At 38.4% G+C, this 27,410-nt stretch overlaps 1 protein-coding gene across 2 annotated transcripts in view; it reads left to right on the plus strand.

The window, feature by feature from the left end:
• LOC132406096 (CREB-regulated transcription coactivator 1-like) overlaps window positions 1-27,410 on the plus strand; it is a 61,647-nt gene that overhangs the window by 1,687 nt on the left and 32,550 nt on the right. For both annotated transcript variants that reach the window (XM_059991311.1, XM_059991312.1), the window contains exons 2-6: window positions 8,298-8,414; window positions 16,325-16,462; window positions 18,778-18,839; window positions 19,942-20,042; window positions 26,442-26,527. In XM_059991311.1, the coding sequence (XP_059847294.1) occupies window positions 8,298-8,414; window positions 16,325-16,462; window positions 18,778-18,839; window positions 19,942-20,042; window positions 26,442-26,527 (504 nt within the window). The remainder of the gene's footprint in view (window positions 1-8,297; window positions 8,415-16,324; window positions 16,463-18,777; window positions 18,840-19,941; window positions 20,043-26,441; window positions 26,528-27,410) is intronic.

Raw genomic sequence — 27,410 nt, forward strand, 5'->3', positions numbered from 1 at the left:
TAACTATTTGATTACTTCTATAATATTACATTCTTTAGTCATCTCTCTCAGTTTTCAGATTTGCAGTTGATCCCACCCTTTTGAGGAAGAAGGTGATGGAATATTTTCTGGCATCATCACTGAAACAAATTGGAAAGTAATGAGATACTGTGCAGTAACAGTGGAGAGAGAAAATAGTGTTAACGTTTCATGGAGATGATCTTTAGTCATATCTTTTAGATAATTTCTGGGGTAGCTTAGCTCTTTGTGAGTGTCTAAATAAAATCAGTTGGATGGATACTGATTATGACAACTTGAAATAGTAGGGAAGAGAGTAAATGTGGTTTTGTGGGATTCTATAGTTGAGGGACCAGAGAATTCTGTCAACATTGCATTTTGCCTGTTGGCAGAGAATTTTAAATTGGCTTGAAGGGATAATGAAAAAAAGAGAGGGAATATTCAGTCTGTAAGAAATAGGAGACAGGAACTTGCAGCCAAGTCCTGAAGGACATAGCTATCAGTTTGTGGCAGGTAGTGCATGTGGCAACACAAGATAGAGAGCACATTCTCATCCTCACTAATTTACTTATCATAGATGTATCTTCATGATATCATTGATGGGAGTTGCCTATCAATAAAGTTCTCCCTTTACGAAGATGACACTTTTGATTGTGCTGTGAGGTATTACTAAAAGGATAGACACAGAACAAATATAGCAGCTCAAAGATGAATTTCCATGAGACATTGTGGCTTATCTGCAGCAGCTCAATAAGCCACAACATACTGTACTCCATCATAGTCTATAATCTTAGTACCTGACATCCCTCATTGCCATTGCCGTCATGGGGGCACCTGGCTTCAGTGGGGAGAGTAGAAGAGGAGATCAAGTACAGTACAAGCTGCATTTTAAAATTAGACCTTACATGTACATAAGAAGGGAAGAAATATGAGTGGAACATGGCTATCTGGGCTTTCAGCTCTTCTCTGCCATTGATCAAGCTCACAGCTGACCTTGTTGCTCAGTTCCATTTTCCTGCACGATCTGCATATCCCTCAAATTAATATCTGGAGCTGTTTAAGTTAGAGAATTCCTAAAGATTAGTTTCTCAAGATTCACTCTCCTGTTAAGTAGGGGAAAAGAGTCCTTACCGTAATCATAAACAGCCTACCCCAAATTCTTAGATTGTAAACCTGGTTCCAGAATCTTTAGCCAGAATAAAAATAACCTGCACCCATCCTTTCAAGTCCTCGACAAATTTTGCAAATTTCAATGCGATCTCTCATTTTGTTTTGAACTCTAAGGAACGTAAGCCTAGTATTCACAATTTCTCCTCGTATGGCAAACTTGTCATCCCTAAACACTTATAGTGGAAGCCATGTGATAGTGAATAATTAAACATCATCTTGCTGTCTTGGTATGAAGAGGAGACTCCTTAATCATTCTCATTTTCAATAAGTTCAAAGCTTGGAATGTGTAGCCGTCTTCAGTCAGAATTGCTGATTAGTTGAACTACCTAGGCCTCCTGAGATCTCCCATCATTAGAGAAGTCAAACTACAACCAATTTGATTCACCAAGTAATGTTACAAACCAACTAAGTGTATTCCTGCCACAGACTTCATTATTAAACTTCTGTATTCCAGAACTAGAAGCATTTTTTGCTGACCAGTTTCAGTAGAACAAAATGTAAAATATGCAGTCCTCAAAATAACTTGAATTTCTGGTATATCATCTATTTTTTAGTCATCAGCAAAATGCCAGATGTTGTTAAGGATGGTGTTCAAGTGGCAATTATACTTGATTTAGATCCCAACCAAGTCTACTTAACCCAAACCTTATCGCTTTGATCCAAACTTGAACAAATTACAAAGATGAGCTGAGAGTTGATGCCTTTGGCATCAGGATTATAATATCAAGAAGCCCTGGTAAAATGAAGTTGATAGGAATAAGGGAAAATTTCTTCACTGGCTGAAGTCACATTTGGTATACAGGAAGTTAGTATTAGTTGGAGGCAAGTGCAGGGGTTCCTCAAGGCAGGATCCTTGTCCCAACCATTTTTATATGCATACTGGAATGGTTACGTTGATAAACTGAAGTAATTGGAATTGCTTTCCTTGGAACAGAGACAGTTAAGAGCAAACCAGATAAATGTCCATAAAATCATTGTCAGGTCAAGAACCAGTGGTTATGGATGGAAATGGTCAAAACTAAAAGTGATGTGAAGAGCAACTTTTTTTTTTGCAGCAAGTGCTTAAGATCTAGTTGGAGTAAGGGAGGTAAATTTAATAGTAACTGTCAAAATGAATTGGATGCGTGCTTTAAAATGGTTTGCAGATCTGTGGGGAGAAGGTGCAGGTGTGGGGCATGCAGGATAGGTCTTGGATAGAGCTGCTACCGATTTGATGGGTCAGACGATCTCTGATTTTGTGATTATTGACTTTCCTTAATGTTGTCAGAAATTATATGTAGTAGGAATTCCATTCCTTTTGTAACGCTTTCCCAACTTTATATAGACATTATTTGGGTTTGAGGCAAGCTAAGTTCATTCCAAATAACAACCAGGCCCTGATACATTCCAACAAAAGTAAGTCTGACCACATTCCCTTGACATTTAATGCCTTTAGCTTTCTCTTGCATGCACATGGCAGGCAGAAGTAGAAATGTCAGAAAGGTAGTACATGATCATTGAGATGGGGCTGCAAAATAGGGCTGGGAAGTGAATATACTAAAATACACAATCCCTATTCAAGAAGAGAAGGGGAAGTTTTAGAACTAGTCGTAATGATTTAAACATAAGCCAATGATGAGAGAGAATATAAAGTGAGTTCAGCTGTTAAGAAATAGAAAATGATTTAAGATGCTGGAGAGCATTGAGTATAACAATAGCAAATTAGCAGAATGGAAACATTAATGACAAATAGAGTAAATGCATGATGGCATTAGTGGAAATACTGTATTTGAGATATTTGTGGATAAGCAAACTAATTCATGCTTAAAAGGTGATAATTTTTTTGGAGGAAGGTTTTGCTAACAAGCTTAATGAAACTTGAACATCGATGAAACAGTGACCATAACAAAATCCAGTTTGATGTACTGTTCAGAAATGAAAAATGCAAAATGGATTCCAGATAAGTTTTAGGTAACTTTGTCTTCCAAGCAAAGTGACAAAGATTGTCCATTACAAATTGGGTATATTTGTTAGTGGGTAAAATAATTGTAGATCTGTGAAAGGCTTTCAAGAAAGGTTTAATATTATATAGTTGGTAAACCTCTGGACAAAAATAAAATGATAGATGTGAATCTAGCGCAGAGCTTGGACATTTAGGGAGATACAAAGAATAGCAAAAGATGCTAAACATTTAAGATCTGAATCAAATGTATGCTGTATCTAAACAAAAAAAATGTTGTACAGTCGGCCTTCCTTATCCATGGATACCAAAAAACACAGATGCTCAAGGCCCTTATGTAAAATGGCACAGTATTTGCATATAACCTACGCACATCCTCCCGTATACTTTAAATCATCTCTAGATTACTTATAATACCTAATACAATGTAAATGCTATGTAAATATTTATTATACTGTATTGTTTAGGGAATAATGACAAGAAAAAAGTCTGTACACAAGACGCGAGGCAAACACTGCTCAAAACAGCGAGTGCTAGAGAGAGAACTTCCGGGTTTTCCCAATCCGTAGTTGGTTGAATCCGTGCATGCAGAACCCGCGGATAAGGAGAGCCAGCTGAAGTTTATTGAAACATAACATCACAAAAGTAAAGTAAGGTATAGTGACCTTACTGAGTAATTATGTCGCATTAGTGTTACCAATGGATTAGCCTTGGTGTGATGCACCTGTCAAGGTCATGAATTGTGGATTGATTTACCAGAATAAATATGAATAAATTAATAGGAAGGATATAAAGGCAGCAGAGAGTAACATATCTCCAGAAAAAGATCATTTCTGTACTCCAATTTTAATGAGTAGATTAAAATATTACCGATGCTCTAACTATAATCTTATAAGACACTTTTAATGCACATATTATTTGAGAAAGATGGAAATCTTGGAGGGGGTTGTAATTGGTCATAGTCTGGTTATCCTAATGTTTCCCACAGGGAAATTGGTAGTATCTAATTAAGGGTGACTGAACACTTAATAGTGTTGAGCTGATCAGAGCAAAGAAACCTGGATTTGCAGAGTTGGTCATGTCTAATGATCCAGATTGATCTTCTCAAGGAGTTGTTGAAATAATGGGCAGTTGGGGTCAGATAGGGCAGGCAAGTATGCAAGTGATTATTATGTACACATGGACCTCCCAAGGCATCGGATATTGTACCATATTTAAGGTTGAATGTATTGAATTAATGAAAATTGGGTGAGCAAAGAAGGCAGAAACAATGATTGTACTCAAATTGGCAACATTTCATAGTAAAATTTCAATATGAATTTTCATAATTTCATAGATCGACAAAGATCTCTGTTGATAGTTTAACTGATACCCATATTTACACAAAACTTATAGTTTTGGATGGACAGCAACATATTCCAAATTTACTGACACTACAAAGATCTGTGATGTTACAGGCAGTATTGATGGAAACAAAACAGAGATTTAAAAAATTTATGGAGGTTGGAAAAAAATGGTCAAATGAATTTCAAAGTAGGAAAGTGTGTAGTTACCTTCTTTAGACTTAGAAAGAATATAATAGAAACTTTCTAAATGGTAACATTTGATGATCTATGCACACAGATCATTAAAATGCTAGGAGCACAGAGACAGAAATGATCAAAATAAGATAATGGAATATTGGGGTCTTTGTATAGGAAGGGATATAGCACGGTCAGTTACAGTACTGCAGGCAGTTTAGGAGACCATCCCTAGTGAGAATACATTGGCCTTGGAGGAAGTACGGTAGGTTTTCCAGAGATATGTCAATTCCAAAAGTAATTTTTTAATTACACAAATAAGGGTTGCAGTCTGTAGAATTTAGAAAATTAAGCAACGTGGCTGAAGTTTTCAAGATACTGAGGACAACTGACATTGCAGTTCCTCCCCAGTTTATGAATGCCTGACTTACAGTTGCAAGAAAAAGTTTGTGAACCCTTTGCAATTACCTGTTTTCTGCATGAAATGCTTATAAAATGTGGCTTGATCTTTATCTAAGTCACAGTAATAGATAAACACAATCTGCCTAACTAATAACACACAAACAATTGTACTTCTGGTCAATACAAAGTACACTATTTAAATGATCACTGTCTAGCGTCAAAAAAAGTAAGTGAGCCTCTTGGGGGAATGCCTTCCACAAAAGCTATTTAGAGTCAGGTGTTCCAATCAATGTGCTGAGATTGGAGGTGTGGGTTGTAGAGGTACTCTGCTCTATAAAAAAAAGGCACACAGAGTCAGCCTGCTCTTCTCAAGCAAGATCTCTTTGCGTGCACCAGGCATCGATGAAAACAACTTTCAGAGGACCTTGGACCTTAGAAGAATTGTAGAGATGCATGAAGCTGGAAAAGGCCACAAAAGCATTTCTAAAGACCTGAGTGTTCATCAGTCCACAGTAAGAGAAATTGTCTACAAATGGAGGAAATTCAGTACTATTGCTACTGAAGGAGGTGAAAAAGTACCCAAGGCAACAGCAAAAGACCTGCAGAAATCTGAACGACACGCTAAAGTTGTTGTTCATGTGCCCACTATAAGAAAAACAATGAACAAGAATGGTGTTCATGGAAGGATGCCACAGAGGAAACCACTGCTCTCCAAGAATATATTGTTGCATATCTCAGGTTTGCAAAGACCACCTGGATGCTCCACAACACTTTGGGGACAATGTTCTGAGGACAGATGAGACAGAAGTTGAACTTTTTGGCAGAAATGCATTCACTGTGTTGTGGAGAAAAGGGCACTGCACACCATCGCCAAAGCCTCATCCCAACTGTAAAGAACTGTGGTTTGAGGCTGCTTTGCTGCCTCAGGGCCTGTACTGCTTGCAATCATTGAGGAAACAATGTATCAAGACATTTTACCAGAAAAGGTCAGGGTGGCGGTCTGTCACCTGAAGCTTAATAGAGGTTGGATGATGCAACAAGACAATGATCTCAAGGATCACAGGAGTAAATCAAAAACAGTAATTTTGTTTTTCAGATGGCCAAATCAGAGTCTAGACCTTAACCCAATTAAGATGCTGTGGCATAAGCTGAAGAAGGTTGTTCATGCAAGGTATCCCAGAATTATCGATGAACTGAAACAGTTTTGTATGGAGAAATGGTCTAATATTCCTCCTTGCCATTGTGCAAGTGTGATCAGCAGCTACAGGAAATGTTTGGTGGAGACTATCGCTGTTAAAGGAGCTTCTACCAGTTATTAAAAGGTTCACATACTTTTTCCAGCCTGAACTGTGAATGTGTTCAATAAAGACGAAAAGTGCAATTGTTTGTGTGTTATTAGTTCAGGCAGATTGTGTTTGTTATTGTGACTTAGGTGAAGATCAGACCACATTTTAAGAGTAATTAATGCAGAAAACCAGGTAATTACAAAGGGTTCTCAAGCTTTTTCTTGCAACTGTATGTACAACCTATATGAGCAAGTTTGTGAGAGACCAGCAGAATGGTTGCTGTGGGGCAGCACGTGTTGCTCAGTGTGGGAGCTTGTTTGGTGGCTTCTGGTCTGACATGTGAACCGTTGGGTTTAAAAACAGTTTCCAGGAATGTAACCTTGCCATAACCTGAGGAGGACTGGCAAAGAATTTCCATTACCACTGGAATATTCTAGAGCTTAAGCTGCATTGTCTGAAAGTCAGAGTTTGAATTTCATGAATAAAGTTTACAACTGTCCCTCTGTAAAGTGCAGTTGCGCTGGGTTATTTGTACATTCCAACTTTTTATTAAATTCTTGTTGAAAAATATATGAAGGGAATTGAAGAAAAACCAGATATACTGAGTTAAGAAACACATAAAGTAAGATCACAATGTATCGTAGAATGGTTTTGTGGGGTCTATTAAAGCCAAGGCATTTGTAATATTCTCCTTGACTTGATTCGTCAGCTTTTCTGTTCCTCAATCACCTTCAAATTTTTACCATTTAATTCATGTTGTCTCTCTTCATTTCACCTTACAAAATACAGGTCCTTGCCAGCTTATAAATACATGTGAGCGTGCATTTGGAAGACTGGCAGGATGGACAGGGATAGATGCGCTAGCTGCTGTAGGGCAGCAGCCATCTTTTGTCGGGTGGGAATGGGGTATTTCTGTGCACATTATCTGCCCACCGAAACCTCTCCATCACTACTTCGAGCCACAACAATTAGTGGTTGAATTGAGCTGGGAATACTGAGCAGACTCACTCATACATGCACTGAGTCAATGAAACTGCCTGGTGGCTGCTCTTCCTGTATCCGCTCACTCTCCCAGATTTTTTTCTGTAAACCTGTCCCACACACTTTTTTTGTTCATTTGTGTCTTATGAACAGTTCTGATAACAAAGGAACCTTGTCTTACCTGGAGACTGCCAGTATATTACTTCACAATTCTTTGTAATTAATCTACCTTAGATCAGCTGGTTTAGCAGCCTGTGTCTTTTTGATAATCTCTACCTATTCTCCTTGCTTGTAATTTTTTTACATTTCATGTAATTTGAAAATTCTGAAATTCTGTTCCTTTATCTTAAGTATTTCAGAGAATGTAAACCTTGTTTGTGAAATCATTTAATGTGCTTTAGTGAATCTGTGATGAGCTGCTTCCACAGACCAATACATACCTTCTATATCCTTTAAGTATCCTTGATACTTCAGAAGCAGACTAACCGTGGATTTGTGCAGCTATAAACTCACAAATTGTATAAAATATTATTATCCTTTTTATTAATTTTATGCCTTACCACTACACTTTAGTAATCTACTCATGGGCTCCTAGACTTATCTGAAACTTCACGGTCATGGATTTTTGTACTTCTGCGGATATTTGCACAAATAATAATGGATGTCCTCACATTTGCATGTGTTGAACTTTGCTTATCAGCAGCTCCTTGTAATTTTATACTTCTCTCCATTTGAATGCTTCCAGTATTCCAGGGTTAAAACTATAATTTATGCAAACTAATTCTGTAGTTTAACATTTTTAGCCAAGGCGTCTTTCTGTGTATTTATTTTGCTGTGCCACATTCCCTAAGGTTTTGTTTGGCTCAATGGGAACACAAACTGTTTGGTGTCATTGAAATGTGATGTTGATATACTGTACTATCTTGAAAAACCTCTGGAAGATTGGGCAGGCATTGTCTCAGTTGATGTCAGCTTACTTATAATGGGTCTGTTTATTCTCAGTTACAGTTGCAGAAATCTCAGTACCTACAGCTAGGACAGGGTCGAGGTCAGTACTATGGAGGCTCCTTGCCCAATGTCAACCAGATAGGAAGCACCACTCTGGACCTGCCTTTTCAGGTGAGTTTCTCTAAAGGGTTATTATAAAGTAAACAACTCATCCCAGAAATAAAACTGGAAAATTATTTGACATGCATTGCTGCCATTGGAAAGAAAACTTGTAGAAGATGATGTCCTAATCATTTTTTAATCTGAATTTGTCGAGTACACCATGGATAATGAGGGAAATAGTTAATTCACTCACTGTGTTAATGTTATAAGCCCTCAAGACCACTATTAAAAGTAGACAGCCTCTATGTATCTTTCGCAGATACGTTATGCCTCAGCAAAATGAAGGTTGAAGTTTAAGTTTATCTTATCAAGCCTTATTATATCTAACTTTTTTTTGGCCCTCTTTTATGGATCAAGCCTTTGTATTATGGAAAACAAAAGGTATAGCCTGTTTTCATGATCTTTTTATATAATAGTTTTATGTCCTTTGAACAGCTATCTAATAAATATAATTTACCTAAAACTCATTTTTTTAGATATTTGCAAGTTAGAAATTTCTTGAATGATATGTTACAGTCTTTTCGAAATTATGTCCAATGGACATTATGGAAAAAATTTTAGCTCTGAATCCTTGCCAGAAGGGTTTAGTAGCCACCATTTATAATATGATCATGAAAATACAGCCAGAAGTATCAGAAAAAATTAAGAAGGAATGGGAAAAAGAACTTCATTGTCTTATGCCCACTGAGCAGTGGGAGAAAATTTTACAATTAGTCAATTCTTCTACTTGTGCTAAACATGCCCTAATATAATCTAAGGTTGTGCATAGGGCTCACACGTCCAAGGATAAACTTGCTCGATTTTATTCTTATATTAATCCAACCTGTGACAGATGTCATTCTGAAGTTGCTTCATTGACCCACATGTTTTGGTCTTGCCCTTGTTTGCAAAATTATTGGAAAGATATTTTCAGTATTATTTCAACAGTTCGGAATATCAAATTACAACCGGATCATATTACTGCAATTTTCGGTTTTACCAATGGTGGATAATAGTTGTTTATGCCCCTCAGCTCGACGGATGATTGCATTTGTTGCATTAATGGCTAGAAGATCTATCCTATTGAACTGGAAAGAAATTAATCCTCCAACTATATTTCAGTGGTTTTCTCAAACTGTCTCTTGTTTGAGCTTAGAAAAAATTAGAAGTGTTGTCTTTGATTCTTCAGTTAAATTTGAAGAAACTTGGAGACCATTTATCCAACATTTTCATATGAGTTAAACTGACTTAGAAACCCTGTTTCTATTATCCTTAATTATTTGGATGGAGGTGTGGAGTTATTGACGCTACTGTGTATATTTGACATAATGCAATGGCCCATGTTGGTTAGGTTTTTTTTTCTTTTTTGGGGATTTTTTTTCTTATTTACTCCTTTTTTCGCAATTACTATGAGTTTGGGAGGTTATATATGGATTATCATCTATCTGAATGTATATTTAACCTATTAATTATGTACTCTCAAACTCTCTATTCATGTTTCATTTATGTTTGTTTAAAATTAATAAAAATATTTAAAATAAAAAAGAGAACCACTCTGAATGAAAATAGAAAATACAGATGTCCCCTGCTTTACGAATGCTTGCTTTACACCACTTCGCTTTTTCAAAAGACCTACATTAGTAACCTGACAAAGAGGATTTTTGCTTTTAAGAAAATTTTTCCCATATAAATTAATAGTTCTTTGCTTTACGCCATTTCGATTTAAGCAAGGTTTCATATGAACACTCTACCTTTGTAAAGACGGGGACACCTGTATTGGAAAAATTGTGCACACCAAGCAACATCTGTGGGAAAAGAAGCAGCCTCCTTCCCAGGCTTGCTGAACCTGAAATATTATCTTCTCTTTCCAAAGATGCTGCCTGGCCTCCTTGTTTATTTTAACATTTTATGTGTTATTTCCAATTTCCAGCATCTTCATTTTTACTTAATTTTTATTTTCCTCTTCGAATCAGTATGTACTGGGCAGTAAAGAATAACAGGAGTTGTCACTACTGCCATCACAAGCAGTAGGTCATTGAGAATTTCTGATACTTAGATGTGTACTGAGACAGGAGTGTTTAGTCACTCATAAGGGAGGAAAGGAAACAATTTTATTAAGAATCAATAAAACAATTCATAGCATTTAATGGATAAAAAGGACTGAGAAGCTAGTCATTTTTTTTAGTTAAAGGATGTAGTTATTTTTATTTTAGAAACAAGATTTCCTCATAATATGTGTTCTTTTCCCTAAAGCAACAAGACCTTCCCTCTTTATTCCCTTATTGCCTGTTCCTCAGGGACATAGCACTCAGGGTGGTGTGAATTCTGCTTGCGATTGAGTTCAGATCACAGAGTCATGAAGTGATGAAATTTCCATCCAGTAATGATATTTGCAGCTACCTATAGGTTGTGTCTTCTCTCAGTTCTGCCTAGGATTTTAATGTTTATGGCATTGCTCAGTAACTTTGCAATGATCAGTTAAACCAAGGACTGTTAAAGTCACTTGATTACCATGTTCAGTTTTCAAACAAAATTTAAATTCAGAATTATTAGCATTTAATCATATGAATTGTGAAATAACCTGTGAATGACTGAGTGAATTTTCTTTCGTGTTTGGGTGCTACATCAGTTGAACCTTTTCTCCTTTTTGGTTTGCTTTCTGGACTATAGCCAATGTCAGAATGAGAGTCATCACCATTCTCCCATCAAGACAATGCCTAAGAGCTTAGTAGTTCCATTATCTATCATATGACTGAAAATAAAGCCTAAACTGTAGATGTAATTGGATTTCTTTAGTCGTGTTGTGGGAGATGCATCAACCCAGACTGTGTTTTGGAGGATTAACATTAATCCACCTCCACACATTTGAGACGTTGTGTGGTAAGCAAATTAAATGCCCTTAGCTTGTCTTAAATTTTTGTTTGTTGAGTATTGCAGGCCCTGAAAATGTGAATTAAAAATAACATGCTCAAAGTTGTTACAAGTTCAGTCTGCATCTATGGAGATTCAACATTTCAGGTTAATGACCTTATCTTTAGTTGAATTCTGGATTTACAATGTAGATAGTTTGCTACTCCTTAAAGCTGTTTGCAGCCTACAGTTCAGTCTCCTGTTCCCAGGAAGTAGGAGGCCTCAATTCAGTAGGATAGATAAGTAGTTGCTGAAGGATTTGAAAATACCTGGATTTTCATTAAGCATTTGAAAAGGTTTAGGATAAAGATTCGTGGGATTTGGGTTGAATGTGGATTGGTTGCTCATAATTGTGTAAAGTATATGGTTCATATTTAATTAGCTTGCTGCTACCAGTGGGACAGAATCTAATATATCTAGGTTTGCTGGTAACACAAAATTATTTTGGGAAGTATATTTTGAGGTGGATGCAAGAGATATGCAATGCATCATGGATAGATTAAGTGATTAAAAATGTAGTGGATGAAGTATATAATGTCAAAAAATATGGGGGTGTTCTTTGTAGCAGAAAAATATAAAAGCGGCCTTTAAATTTGTTGGTATGATCACGGATATATTGGTTCATGAAACACAAAGTTACTATGTGGATTTAAAAACAATTAGAAATGTAAGTAGGTTGATAGACAGCCTTTATTTCAAGAGAATTCAAATGAATATAGGAGTAAGAAACACAAATGCTGGAGGAACTCAGCAAGTCAGGCAGCATCTATGGAAAGGAATAAAGAATCAACATTCCGTGCTGATACCCTTCATCGACAGAATCTCTTATGTTTTGGAGTAAGAAATTCTTGTTCCATTTGGACAGGCTTTCATGAGTTTTGCCCTTAGTATCTGAAGATAGATGTAGTTACCTTGGATGTAGTACAGTTTAAATTGCAGGGATGAGGGGGTTGACATCTATGGACATATACCCATTGGAGTTCAGGGGAAAGAGGGGTGATATTTTTTGTAAGATTATGGAAGAATTTGACAGGATACACACTGAGACATTTTCCTGAGGCTGAGAGTCTAGCGCTGGGCATCATTTAGAATAAGGATAAAAAGAAATGTCTTTATTCTGAGAATAGTAACTAATATTCTTCCTATCTAAGTAATTAACCTAATATTTTCCCATAGATGATTGTATTTGTGTTCTAGTGCTCATTTTTTGAGTATATGCAAAACTAAGATCAATGTTTCTTTTTGGTGTTTTAATCTTTCTAGCAGATCCATCTAAATGTACACAATATAGGGCTTAGCTGTGGCTGAAGGAGAACTGTTGTGATCTCCAAAGGTTATAGTAAATCACAAGATTACAACAAACTCAATTGGTGGGATCCCTCATAGAATAAAACTAAACTACCAAGAAACTGGTTCTGGCTGTGTACTTGACATACAAGCTAAACTATGTTTCCATTAATCCTTTAGGTAAAAACACTTGTGAATTAATATTCACTGTGTAATATCTGAACTTAATATGCGCTAGAATGAAGGAATTAAAGTTAATTTGTTATCAAAGAGTGCGTAAGGTAATAACTGTTCCTGAACTTGCTGTTGTGGGACCAGGTTCAGGAAATGCTGAAGACACTGGACCTGTAGCATCAATGCCAAGAGAAAAAGATAACATTTCTATTTACTGACCTTTCAGCTTAATATTGGAAAAGTTGAGATTAGAATAACTCTTAAGATATAAGGCCAATTGGAAAACGAAGAAAGCACAAAGGATAAGACCAATGTTAGGTATGTATCAGGAATAATTCATTCAGAGCAAATAATGTAGCAATGGTACAATAAAAAAGATGATTCCAGCTGTAAATGGTAACACTAATCATTTGAAATAATGGTGCTCTGTATTGAATACTGAGGACTGTGATATGTTTAGGTAGAGGATGAGTTGCTGTTTCTCAGGCTTGCGTTGAACTTCATTGGAACATAGCGTGCTAAGTGCAGAGAGATAATTATAGGAGTGGGGGAGAGAATCAGTGAGGCTGAAACTAAAATTATGATGCAGTTGCACAGAGCTGCCTGAAAGATTGATGCTCCAGTAACACCCATAAAGTTTAAAAAAAACAAAAGCAGCCCTCCCACTATTTGAACCTCACCTTGCCTATTGCTAACATTCATTCTTCCCACTATCAGTGCATCTTGACTGCAATGAATGCCATCTCCAAAGAGCACTGCAGTAACTCAAGATTTCTCTCACAGCCATCTATAAAAGTAAAGGTGGGCAGAAAGAAACGTCACTTGTAGATCAACTTCTTCCACCACCATGCTCATCATTTTTTGGGAGTACTTTGCAAATCCATTATTGCCAGGTCTAAGTCCTAGAATAATTCGTGTTCACATTATAGATTGCAGCTGATCACCTCCCATAGCTCAAGGCTGATTGGTTAAAGGCAAGAAATATTGATCTGGTCACATCCAATAAAATTAAATTTTAAAGTGTTCAGCAATGTGAATCCTGACCTACATCTGTAGATTGTTTAGAGGAGCTCACATTGTAATTATGGTCAATTGAATTAAAAATAAAATGCAGAAAGTGTTTGGAGACCTTGACATGTGAGGGGAAGATTTAAAAGGACAGGGAAGGTTTGTTGCAAAAAGGAAGAGTGGTAGTGATGGTTAAGGAATGAACCAAGATAACGTGGTAAAAATTGTCTCTTTAGAATAGGAGAATGGAAGAGGGAGTTTAATAGTTCTGTGATAGAAGTGAAGATGAATGAAGTTGAGGAGGTAAAGGTGGGACTTGGGGAACCCAGTTATGGTTGTCTGAGGGAGAGAAAAACGGTGTGAGCCAGAGTATCGGAGTTGGAAATCACATAATCAAAGGTCCTGTCAACTACAGGAACATAAGACATGGGAATATGTATAAAGTCCATGGAGCTTGCTCTACCATTAATCCTGGCCTTAACATAAACCAGGACCTGACTCCTTTTAGAGCACAAAAACCTGGCTATAGCAGCTTTGAATATGCTGTATGACACAACACAGCACAACATCTTTATTCTTTGGAGCACAGAAGGTTGAGGGGGGACTTGATAGAGGTATTTAAAATTATGAGGGGGATAGATAGAGTTGACGTGGATAGGCTTTTTCCATTGAGAGTAGGGGAGATTCAAACAAGAGAACATGAGTTGAGAGTTAGGGGGCAAAAACGTTAGGGATAACATGAGGGGGAGCTTCTTTACTCAGAGAGTGGTAGCTGTGTGGAACGATCTTCCAGTAGAAGTGGTAGAGGCAGGTTCAATATTGTAATTTAAAGTAAAATTGGATAGGTATATGGACAGGAAAGGAATGGAGGATTGAGTGCAGGTCGATGGGACTAGGTGAGAGTGTTCGGCACAGACTAGAAGGGCCTAGATGGCCTGTTTCCGTGCTGTAATTGTTATATGGTTAACATATTTTCTGACACCCCCATATTAAACTTCTACAGCCTGAAAATAGCCAATGTTGCCTGATTTTTTTAGTTGGATAGCCAGTGATCAGTCCATTCTAATAAATCACCCAATGGCATGAGTTCTTGTGCATATTTTGCGTGGTTGAAAGCATTTGCTGAGTTTGTTTGGTGGTCTATGAGTTTGGAGACTGAGGAGGGAAGATCTCCAGAACAGATTAAGATTCAAGCAACACACACAAAATGCTGGAGGAACTCAGCAGGCCAGGCAGCATCTATGGAAAAAAGTTCAGTCAACGTTTCAGGCCGAGACCCTTCGGTAGGACTGGAGAAAAAAAGCTGAGGAGTAGGTATAAAATGTGGGTGGAGAAGAGAGAGAAATACAAGGTGATAGGTGAGACCTGAAAGGGGAGGGATGGTAAAAACTTGGGAAGTTGATTAGTGAAAGAGATACAGGGCGGGAGCACGGGGAGTCTGATAAAAGAAGACAGAAGGTCATAGAAGAAGGAAAAGAATCTGCTCTCACCCCATCTTCCCACCACCCTATCAGGGATAGGGTTCCTCTTGTCCTCACCTACCACTCCACCAGCCTCTGCATTCAGCACATAATTCTCCGCAACTTCTGCCATCTCCAGTGGGATCCCACCACCAAACACATCTCCTCCCCCGCCCATTTTCTGCTTTCCACAGGGATTGCTCCTTACATGACCCACTTATCCATTTGTCCTTCCCCACTGAGCTCCTTCCTGACATTTATCCTTACAAGCAGAACAAGTGCTACGCATGCCCCTCCACCTCCTCCTTCACTATCATTCAGGGTCCCTAACAGTTCTTCCAGGTGAGACAACACTTCACCTGTGACTCTGTTAGGGTAATATACTGTACCCGGTGCTCTCGGTGTGGCCTCTTATATATCGGTGAGACCGTAGATTGAGAGACCGTTTTGCTGAGCACCTACTGTCCTTCCACCAGAAAAAGCAGGATCTCCCAGTGGCCATCCGTTTTAATTTCATTTCCCACTCCCATTCCGATATGTCTATCCATGGCCTCCTCCACTGTTGTGATGAGGCCGTTCTTAGGTTGGAGGAACAGCACCTTGTATTCCATCTGGGTAGCCTCCAACCCAATGGCATGAACACTGATTTCTTGAACTGGTAATGCCCACCTCCCCTGTCCTTCACCATTCCCCATCCCCTTTTCCCTCTCTCACCATAACTCATTGCCTCCCTCTGGTGCTTCTCCCCTTTTCTTTCTTCCATGGCCTTCTGTCTTTTTCTATTATTCCCCCTCCTCCAGCCATGTATCTCTTTCACCAATCAACTTCCTAGCTCTTTACTTCATCCTTCCCACTTCAGGTTTCACCTATCACCCTGTGTTTCTCTCACCCCTCCCCCCACCTTTTAAGTCTACTCTTTAGCTTTTTTCCTCCAGTCCTGCCGAAGGGTCTTGGCCCGAAACGTCAACTGTGCTCTTTTCCATATATGCTGCTTGGCCCGCTCAGTTCCTCCTGCATTTTGTGTGTGTTGCTTGGATTTTCAGCATCTGCAGATTTTCTCTTGCTTGTGACAGAATAAGATTCCCCTTGTTTATTTTACAGACACCGTTCCAGTCGTCTGCTTTGGACACGAGTAGAACAACCAGGCACCATGGTTTGGTTGATCGGGTCTACAGGGACAAAAATCGGCTGGGATCACCACACCGCCGTGCCATTCCTGTTGACAAACATGGGCGTCAGATATCCTTCTTCTGTCAGGGCGGTATGGATGCTGAGATCTGGTCCAGAGCAAGGAGCATTGAAGAAAAATAACCAGTGGTGAGAGTGTGTCACCTATATTGCCAGGTAAAGTCTCACAAAGCAGTGGGAGCAGTCGTGTAACTAAGTGCATTAGTGTTTATTCCTGAAATCTTTAATAAGTTTCTATGAAAACTATCAGTCATCCAATTAGGGAAGAGCTCTTGTTTGTGACACTGCTTTCAGAAAAAACATTGAGTAGTTCTGTGCTGAACTGTCACCATTTTGAGGTCCAGTGTACAATTTTGAGGATTATTAGTATTTTCTGCAGTATTCGGCTATATTGACATGTGCACAAATAAATCACCTTGTTACTGATGTCTTAAAATATAAGTTTTAATAATTGTTCTGACAACAGCAACTTGCATTCATGTTGTGCTTTAAGTAGTAAAGCTTCTCAAGATGCTTCAGAGCAGACTAACCAAATAAAATTTAGTAGAAAACCATACTAGAATAGTAGGATAGGCAACCTTAATGATTTTTCATTGAAGGAACATTTTAAAAGAGTTCAGTACTTTAGCAGTTATGTTACTGGGCTAGTAATCCAGGCGTGGAAAATGATTTGAGAACACGTTAAAATTCATAAACAATTCTGAACAAAAGGACGTTAGTAAAAGGATAAAAGTATTGGATTAGTAAGAAGATCCATCTGGTTCACTAGTGTCCTTTTAGTCCTAGAGTTGTATAGTATAGGGTAAAGTGGTAGTGTAGTGGTTAGCACAACTCTACAGCATCAGCAATTTGGGGTCAATTTCTCCCACTGGCTGTAAGGAGCTTGTACATTCTTCCTGTGACCTCATGAGTTTCCCCTAAGATCTTCATTTCCTCCCTCATTTCAAAGATATACAGATTAGGGTTAGTAAGTTGGGGAAATGCTAGGTTAGCACTGGAAGCATGGCGGCACTTGTGGACTGTACCCAGCACATCTTCAGACTGTTCGCTGTTGACAAAAACAACTCATTTTCCCTTTTAAATATACACATGACAAATAATGCTAATCTTTATAAGCAGAACCGTCAGCTCACAAAGTCCACTTGCCTTGCTTTATTTGACCTATAGAAGAAAAACTGCCCTTCTTATTCTGGTGTATATCTGATTCCAGACTCCTAGGAGTGTAAGTTAATCTCAATGCCCCTCTGAAGTAGCCTGGTAACCATTCATTTCAAAAATGATGAGGATGGGTAATAATTCTGGAAGGTAACTAACCTAGGAAGTTGTAAAGCTGGGGAAAGTGTCAGTGATAAGAGCAATGGGTTAAGTAGGAATCAGATTTGAAAGCACAAATGACAATTTTGAAATTGATATTCAGATTTTCAATAATAATAATATAGTCACCAAAATGGAATGAAGGGTACTTGATGCAACTTGGTGTGCAGGTAACAAAGTGTGCAATAATATCTAGCTTACAAAGGAATCAAGATGGGACATATGTCAGAGAATTTTTAAAACAGTCTTCTAGTCTTGACAAGAGTTGGATAGGACATTACATAAAGGGACACAAAACTGAGAGGTGTGAATAATTTTTTATTGGAGGTAGTTTCCAGAATTCCAGAGGGTTCAGTACCAGAGCCACTGCTGCCTTTCATAGATATCACTGTGAACCTTGAGGTGGTCCCAGAATCTTAAAAATTAATGATTCAAAATGTACAAGTACAGTAAACAGAAAGATGCTAATAGACTTCAAGAAGAGATTGGTAAGTGAAATGGGTGGGCATGTAGCAGAAAAGTTTAATACAGAAATCTTTGAAGGTAGCAGATCAGGTTAAGAGGCCGTTGATGAAAAGCAGTTAAATGCGAAGAGGGGTTTTTATGTGATTAGTGTTTAGATTTCAAATGAATTGCTTGATTCAGTAGTAACTTTCAAAAAGGAGGGTGAATAACATTGAAGTAAGTACAGAGTAACGGAATTAATAGAATGATGTCCAAAGGAGCAATCATTTAATGGATCAAATGCCTTCCTTTTCTTACAGATTATTTTATAATACTAGATGTAAAAAATAGATGGTGAAACTTTCAGCTGTGAAAGTGCTGCAATTTGGCCATATTATGCAGTGGTAGCTGATCTTGGTGTTGGGGAGTGATTGGTGCAAGAGGTTTCAGGGAGTCATATAAGACATCGAGGCTTACGTGAATATTGTTTCTATAGGTATTGCTCCACAGGACAGTAGCTCTGTGTATAATATTTAATTTTTTGCACAGTTTAACAGTTTGTTACAGAATGCATTCTGTTCTCTGAAGTTTCCTTGACTCTGCAGCACGCAGACAGCTGTCCATATAGTTCGATCTATCTGTCGCCCCCACCTGATACCAGCTGGAGAAGGTGAGAGACACTTTATTCAAAAATAAAAGCTTTTTAGAGTAGGCACATGGATATAGATTTCACTTAAATCTTATTGATAGGGCTCTCTCTTTGGGGAACTGCAAACGAGTGTACTTTGGGAATGGGGTGGTGAGGGTGGCAGTTCCACTTGCGGGGCAAGAAACCAAGGAAGATGTGTATTCCTCTGCTCAGAAGAAGATTTATGCTTAAGAGAGAATGCATCTGCTTCTAAGCAGGGAAGAATAGTTTTGTTCAGGGAAGGGCTTTGTGAGTGAATACACCTTTAATTGAGGAGGAATTAATGGGGGAGGGTTACAGAGTGGGAAGTGACTTAGCTGCAGCAAGTGTGGTTGGAAAACAGCTCAGATGGCTAGACAAGCTTGGGTAGCTGAGCTTTGGGGCGAACCTGGTCCTCTGATTTTGAGCATTCTGTAACATTTTGTTATGTACAGGATGTTCACTTGAAAATTTTGTGGAGTTAAATTTCTAGTCACATGTAGAATCATAGTGAATATGTCTACACTTCAGCCACATTTTTGATGTTTACTCAGTATATCTCATGACTCTGGTCAGCATCCCACTTTCTATACAAAGTGCAAGGACTTCTTTTGTTGGGTATCTCACAACAACTGTAGGTGCTGAAATAGTAGCAGGCTGGCCTTGTCTTACAATATGTGTTATTAGGTTGTCATTGTCCTGAAATATATACAGAGTCTGGCTTTTTTCTATGATAAGTTTGAAGGTATTGTTATTTTCCTAAAGTGCATACTCTAGGATTTAGTTAAAAGGTAATTTTTGCACTAGAATTGTAGTTATCCAGGGTCTGTCCCTATTTTTGATCAATGGCTGGGATTGTAATTACTAAGAGCAGGGATCTTCCTTGTTCTGTAATGTGTCCACTGGGTCTGTTGTGATACACTTCCGTGTTCTTTGGGACTGTCAATGTACCATGTGTCATTTGTGTTTACTGGACTCCTGCCATCCGTGATTCATTCTCAAACACTTCTAACTTTTTTCTTAAATAATGTGTTCTTTTGTTTCTCACAATTGTACATTTGGTACTGGATTTTATCTCGATTGAGTACTTGTAATTTACTTTCAGGACCAATTCAGACTCTGCTCTGCACCAGAGTACAATGAATCCCATTGCGCAGGATCCATTTAATGGGAGCACCCAAGAAACACAAAATCAACACAAGCGAGGTGAGAAGAATGTTCACTTTGAGGGCACTGGCCTCTTCGATCAATAATATCCTAAGCAGAGACTCATCATGGCCAGCCTCTCATTTCCATTTACAAAAAATTCAAAACTTTTATTTTTCTAGCAGTTTTTTTCATATACTGTATGTTTGCCTGGCAAATACAAACTAACAGCTTTTACACTCAAAGTCACAGTCTCCTGTCAGCATCAAAATCCGACAGATGACTAAAGATTAAATAATTCTAAAGTTAAACCAAAGAACCTATAAATACCCAGCAGATCAGATAGGCATCTGTGGAGGCTGATATATTTCACATTTCAGACTGATATCTTTCTCAGCAATTCTGAGAAGAGATCTGCTGTTAATGTAGTCTTTAGATGTACAATCACAAACTCAGAGTTTGTCACCATTAACATTTCTACAGTGGTGCTAGAAAGTTTGTGAACCCAGAAGACTTTTCTCTGTTTCTGCATAATTATGACATAAAACATGCTTGTTCAATTACTTGTTGAGAAAAATTATCCAATATTACCTGTATTTGTTGGGAAAAGTATGTGAACCTTTGCTTTCAGTAACTGGTGTGACCCCTTTGTACAGCAATAACTTCAACCAAATGTTTCTGTTAACCATTGATCAGTCATGCACATTGGCTTGGGGGAATTTTAGGCCATTCCTCATTACAAAACTGCTTGAACTCTGGGATGTTGGTGGGTTTCCTTGCGTGAACTGCTTGCTTCAGATCCTTCCACAACATTTCTATAGGATTAAGGTCAGGACATAGACTCGGCCATTCCAATCTACGAATTTTCTTCTTTTTAAACCACTTTGTTGTTGATTTGCTATTGACTTTCAGATTGTTGTCTTGTTGCATCTTGTAACTTCTGTTAAGCTTCATGTGACAGACTGCTATGCTGACATTCTGCTGTAAAGTGTGTTGATACAATTTTGAATTCATTGCACCCTCAACTATTACAAGCTGTCCAGGCCCTGAGGCAGCAAAACAGCCCCAAAGCATGATACCATTCCACCATGCTTCACAATTGGGATGAGGGTTTGGTGTTGGTGTGCAGTGCCTTTTTTCCTCCATATATCATAATGTGCATTCGTGCCAAAAAGTTCAATTTTTGCTCACCTGTCCTCAGAACTTTGTCCACAACCCTTATAGAACATCCAGGTGATCTTTTGCAAACTTGAGACATGAGGCAGTGTTTTTTTTTGGAGAGCAGTTTCCTCGATGGTGTCCTTCCATGAACACCATATTTGGTGTTCTTAGAGTGGACACATGAAAAGAAACTTTAGTAAGTTTTAGAGATTTCTGCACATCTTTTGCTGTTAAGCTTGGGTTTTTACCCCCCACCTCCTTCAGCATTACACATTGTGCTCTTGATGTGATCTTTGCAGGATGCCCACTCCTAGGGAGAGGAGTAACAGCACTGAGTTTCCTCCATTTGTAGACAATTTCTCTTACTGTGGACTGATGAGCAATCATGTCTTTAGAAAAGATTTTGTAGTCTTTTCCAGCTTCATGCATCTCTACAATTTTTCCCATGTCCTCTGAAAGTTGTTTTGATCGAGGCAACAGATCTTTCTTAAGAAGAACGGGCTCTGTCAGTAACCCGACTTAGTGTGTGTTTTTTATATGGCAGGGCACCTCTACAACCCACATCCTCAATCTCATCTCATTGATTGGAACACCTGACTCCAAATAGCTTCTGTAGAAGGCATTACCCAAGAGATGCATATACTTTTCCCAACAAATACATGTGATATTAGATCATTTTTCTCGATAACTAAATGAACACATATAATATTTTTGTGTTACTTATTTAATTGGGTTCTCTTTATCTAGTTTTAGGACTTGCATGAAGATCTGATCACATTTTAGGTCATATTTATGCAGAAATAGAGAAAATTCTACAGGGTTCACAAACTTTCTAGCACCGCTGTATATCCAGTATAAGACCAAAGGACTCTAGTACCCAAGCTCTGGACTGCAGGGATTTGCAGGAGATTTGGCATTTCTTATAGAACATGCCTGTCGATATGTGTCAACTTGGTAAAAGGAAGCCAATATTGATCATGTTGCCTGGGTTAAGCAAGGAGTGAATATTGATGAGACTAGCAAGGTTACAGAGGTTGTAGCTATTGATCGGATTGTCAGGAGGTGTACAGCGATTGAATATTGTTCAATTGGCAGAGTATTTTGGAATATGTTTTGTGCCAGTTTGGATATTTCTATTATTGCTGTAAAGAGGTGTCTCTGATTTGTAGTTCCTAGTTTAATCAGACTAGAACCATTTTGGACTCTCTTTTGATGATGTAAACCTTAGTAGTTAACTTTCTGGTATGCTTTAGACAAGATCTTAGCCCTGATCCTTTTAGCTTTGCCATCTAAATTAAAATCCAGGGGACCTGTTTTATGAATAAACAGGACTCATAAAGTTTTCATGGATAAGATGAAAGTAGATTTGAATATTTTTGAGAGATGATTATTACAGGTTGCTGTTATGCATACTTGTCTTAGGTTAAACTGACATCTGTTGTAACCTGAATTTTAAAAAAAACTCGGCTACTGATTTTAAATAAAAACTGAAAATGTTGAAACATTCAGTAGATAACATCTGTGGAAAAGAAGCAGTTAATATTTCAGATCAAAGAACTGGGAAGGAGAGAAAACAGAAGATAAGAGAAGGCGATAGTTAGGACAGGGGAATTTCTCTGGTGAGGCCAAGATTGCCCAGAGACAAGTTGTAGCGGTTACCTGGTCATTCAGGCGAATGTGGCAGAGAGAGAACAAGAGAGGGAGATGGGGGGAAAGGCCATGAAGTAAAGGCAGATACAAGAATAGAGATAAGGAATGTGAAAAGGTGTGAATTGCAAGTCTGTAGGACATGCCCTGGAATTGCAAGTCTGTAGGACATGCCCAGCAGGTTATACTGGACAAATGGAGAGAGAAAATGTGAGCCAATATCACAGATGGTCTATTGAAGCAGAAATGGCTGATAGAGAGAGAGGAAATGTTATCTGAAGTTGTAGAATTACATGTTGAGTCTGGGTGGCCGCAGTGTTGCTCAGGAGAAGGTGATGTGCTGTTCTTCAATTCTGGCCTTCGCAGTCAGATCATAGTGGGAGTGAATAGAGGATGAGGTGACAAGCAGCGGGGAGTTCTGAATGCAAAGTGTTCCACAAGGCTGCAACTAATCTATAGCCAGAGGAAATCACATTGCAGTACCCAATTAAAATTTGAAAATGTGAAAGTGAACCATTGCTTCATCAGGTGTGGTATTTCCTACCCTTCCATGGGGAATTACTTTAAGGTAGCAGGTGGTTTGTGGGAGCAAAAGAGTGGATGAGAGAGTTACAAAAGGAATGGTATCCTAAATGCTTTTCTATAATGCATCAGTCTCTTTCTCCCAGGACTTGACTTACTCATCACATTTCAATATGAGAGCACCATCCACTGACATGACAAAGTCAGTTGATCTTGTGATGTACACTCAGTGGCCACTTTATTAGGTACAGCAGTGGAACTCGGTGTGGTCTTCTATAGTTGTAGCCCATCAGTTCAAGGTTTGACTTGTGTGTTCATAGATGCTCTTCTGCACACCACTGTTGTAACATGTGGTTATTTGAGTTACTGTCGCCTTCCTGTCAGCTTGAACCAGTCTCTCCATTCTCCTGTGACCTCTCTCATTAACTAGCATTTTTGCCCACAGAACTGCTGCTCCCTGAATGATTTTTGTTTCTCACCCCTTTCTCTGTAAACTTTAAAGACTGTTGTGCGTGAACATCCCAGAAGATCAACAGTTTCTGAGACACTCAAACCACCTTGTCTACCAATCATTCCCCATTTAAAGTCATTTAGATCATATTTCTTCACTATTCTGATGTGTGGTATGAATAACAACTGAACCTTTTGATCATGTCAGCATGCTTTTGTGCATTGAGTTGCTGTCACATGATTGGCTGATTAGATGCATTAATGAGCAGGTGTACAGGTGTACCTAATAAGTGGCCACTAGGTGTATTTTTAAATAATTTTGCTCCAGTTTTTCTCCAGTCCTTCTAGATTGCTGCATAGGCTGGGCCTTGTCTCTCTGGGCCTAATTCTCCTTTGAAAGAACCTCATGTTTAAATTGTGAAAATGAAAAGCAAGAACTATTGTTTTGGGAAGATCCTAGGGTTGTCTCTATCCCATCTAAAGACACTGAAATTAATACCTGTTCTTTCCCCCACCCTCCCACCGCATTGGATTACTACGCAACCACAATTCTTGCTTCTGAACAAGTCAGGTCAACGAGGGCAAGGCTGTGAATAAAATAATAAAAGCTATAAAGCAATATTACTTGTCAGCTTGATTGTACAATATCCTCCTTCACATGGACACTCTAAATCTGTATTGTGACAGACGTCAGGGATCGTTAAGGCCTTCATATGACAGCAGTTCTATTTTGATTGGAATTAAATAAAATTGAAAAGCAGTTGACACTGACAGGGCAACAATTTTCATTTTCAGAGGAACAATTTCTTGAAGCATCTGGGGACAAAGCAGTAGTACTGTCCAACTCTATTTCAGATATGATGTTTCTGTGTCCAGCCTATGTGAAATACCTGCTAAAGAGGGGTTTTGAAGCCATGATCTTACTATGGGCCTATATGCCCATGGCTCCTGTTTCTTAAGTTTGCAAAATGGAAGAGGACAAGGCAGTCAAATCCTTGGGGGGAAATGGCAGACATGTTCATGTTACAGCATGTCTGAAGTCAGTTTAATCGAAGATAATTTCATACTATCAGCTTGAACTGATCGGCAGAAACGTAGCTGTGGATCATCTCCCCATTTTAGACTCAACACAGTTGCAGTTGACATCTAATAACTAATAAAACCTTCAACAGCACCATTTGCAGGAGCAATTATTATGTATCTTGTTTAGCCACCTCCCTTTCCCTTTCTTGTCATGCGTGAAGGCCTCTTGATGGCCATTTCAACAACATTTTCCCACTGTCTCCCTATACCCTCTGACTCTCATGTAATTCACTTAATTAACAGTCTCTGCCTTGAGTATATTCAGTGATTTACCCCTCTAATTCTCTAGGATAATTAGTTTTAAAAGAGTCACACCCATTTCAGACAGGGGTCTCCCAACATGGGGTCCACAGATCCCTTGCGTAATGGTATTGGTCCATTGCATAAAAAAGGTTGGGAACCCCTGATGTAAGAGAATAAATTCCTTTACATATCTAACTTAAATGGTGACCTCTTATTTGGAAGTTGTGCCCCAAGGTTATAGCCTCTCAGCATCTCAGATTTCCTTCTGAATCTTATATGTTTCAATGAAGTCATCTCTTCTAAAATCTGATGAGTAATGGCCTAAACTGCTGTATCAATTTCTACTTGTAAATTCTTTCAACCCAGGAATCAATCTAGTGAACCTTCACTGCTCCACCTTCAAAGCAAGCATGTTATTCTTTAAATGCAGAATACTTTATTCAGTACTTCCTTTGTGATCTCACCAATGCTCACATTTGCATCCAAACTTCCTCTTAAACTCCATATGTAGTGACATGAAGGTGGTACTTTATTGAGCTATCTTCTATTTTAATTTGTGATACTTCCACTTCCAGATTTTTGCATAGCCTTGGCTGTGGATTTGTTACTCCTCTGTAACCTTGGGACTACTGCTTGAGTTTTCCCAAAGATCTACAGACAATAAAGCTGACAATAGAGGGAAATGTGTATGTATGAACTGGCATCAGATTGCATAAAAACAGTACATTGAAACCAGCAGCCACTCTTAACCTCTGCTGAGGTAATGATGCTAAAGGTGTCCAGACAGCTGAATGAATGCTGGGGAAGATCGCAAAGCAGGAATATTTGCTTTAAGGACAAATGTTAGAGACATGCACCTTGGAAACAGCAGCCCACTGAATCCGTGTCAACTATGAAGCATTAACTCATATTAATCCAATAGACCAAAGAAAATGTGGTATTAAAAAGAATCACTATGCTGCTCTTGGCAGGATATGGAAGAATGAAAACAAAATGGCTGAAGTTTCAGTGAGTTGTGTTCTTTGTCCCAAATGGTTTCAGGATATGGCCATCTCCAAGCCATGGACCTCTGTTTTAGTTAACTACTTTATCATTTAAGACATTAGTCATGTGCCTTGCAGTTCCTGTAAGTGTAGTCTCCTCAGAAGCATGTGGTCACGAAGGACTGGTAATCCTTTCCCCGCATTACGATTCCAACTCATCCTCCTTCCCCCACCTCCCCCAACACGCCATACCATGTACACTCCCCCATGCAGCGCACTCCCTCTTTCCTACGCAGTACGTCCTCCCTCATGCCCATTTATTGTATGTTTCTCTCTCTTTCTCTCTCCTTCTCTTTCTCTCAACTCTTAGTATTACTGTTAACGGTTCCTGGGATGGAGGAGAATACGTCTGACAATGATAAATCCCTGTCCAAACAGCTTTGGGACAACAAAAAGGTACAGTAAGCCATTAATCATTTAATTTGTCAAGCTTGACTTGGAAACACAGGAAATAGAGCCTGGCTGCCAACCTCGTGATTTGTATTATTGAACATTGGTTACAGTTAGTAGATTCTTCACCTTTTATATCAATACTTCTCACTGATTCCCTCACCCTTTATTAAATTTCTTTCTTTATTTTTGATGCATTCATTTTTATTTTTATTACATTAGGTTAATTAGGAAGTCCTACTTCCCTCACGGTTGCTTTGTGCTCCAAGAAGTATTCCCTATTATGGCTTTTACAGATTTGAGGCATATAGTTAGTGCCAAAATTATTTCTTGATTTGATAATCTTGTTAAACTGTTTAAGTAGTTTGGATGACTAAGGACCTTTGCTTAAGACAGTTTTTGATATTAATACATTTCTAAATATCACATCCTTCAGTACTGCATTATACTCCTGGTACTGCATCAGAGTGTCACCTAGATTCTAAATTCAGACTTGCAGTTCACGAGATATCATGAACTGATATGTTCATGATATCCCTCTCTCTGAGAGGGAAGGTTGGGAAGACCAGAGCCCCTCTTTTAAACTTGCATTCAATTTGCTTTATTGATCTCACCTTTGAACCATTGGGTAATTAGGTTTAAAATTTGTGCAGATCTATGAGTGCAGATGGAACAATTTTCATTTTGTACATGTATTATCAGTTTAAAAATCAGATTTATTATCACTAACTTATATAACATGAATTTGTTTTGTGGCAGCAATTCAGTGTAAAGACATAAAGTTACTATAAATTACAGAAATAATAAATAATGCAAAAATAGCCAGATAGTGTTCATGGGTTTATGGGCCATTCAGAAATTTAATGGTGGAAAGGAAGAAACTGTTCTT

Source organism: Hypanus sabinus, chromosome 16 (assembly GCF_030144855.1).
Source record: "Hypanus sabinus isolate sHypSab1 chromosome 16, sHypSab1.hap1, whole genome shotgun sequence".
NCBI lineage: Eukaryota > Metazoa > Chordata > Chondrichthyes > Myliobatiformes > Dasyatidae > Hypanus > Hypanus sabinus.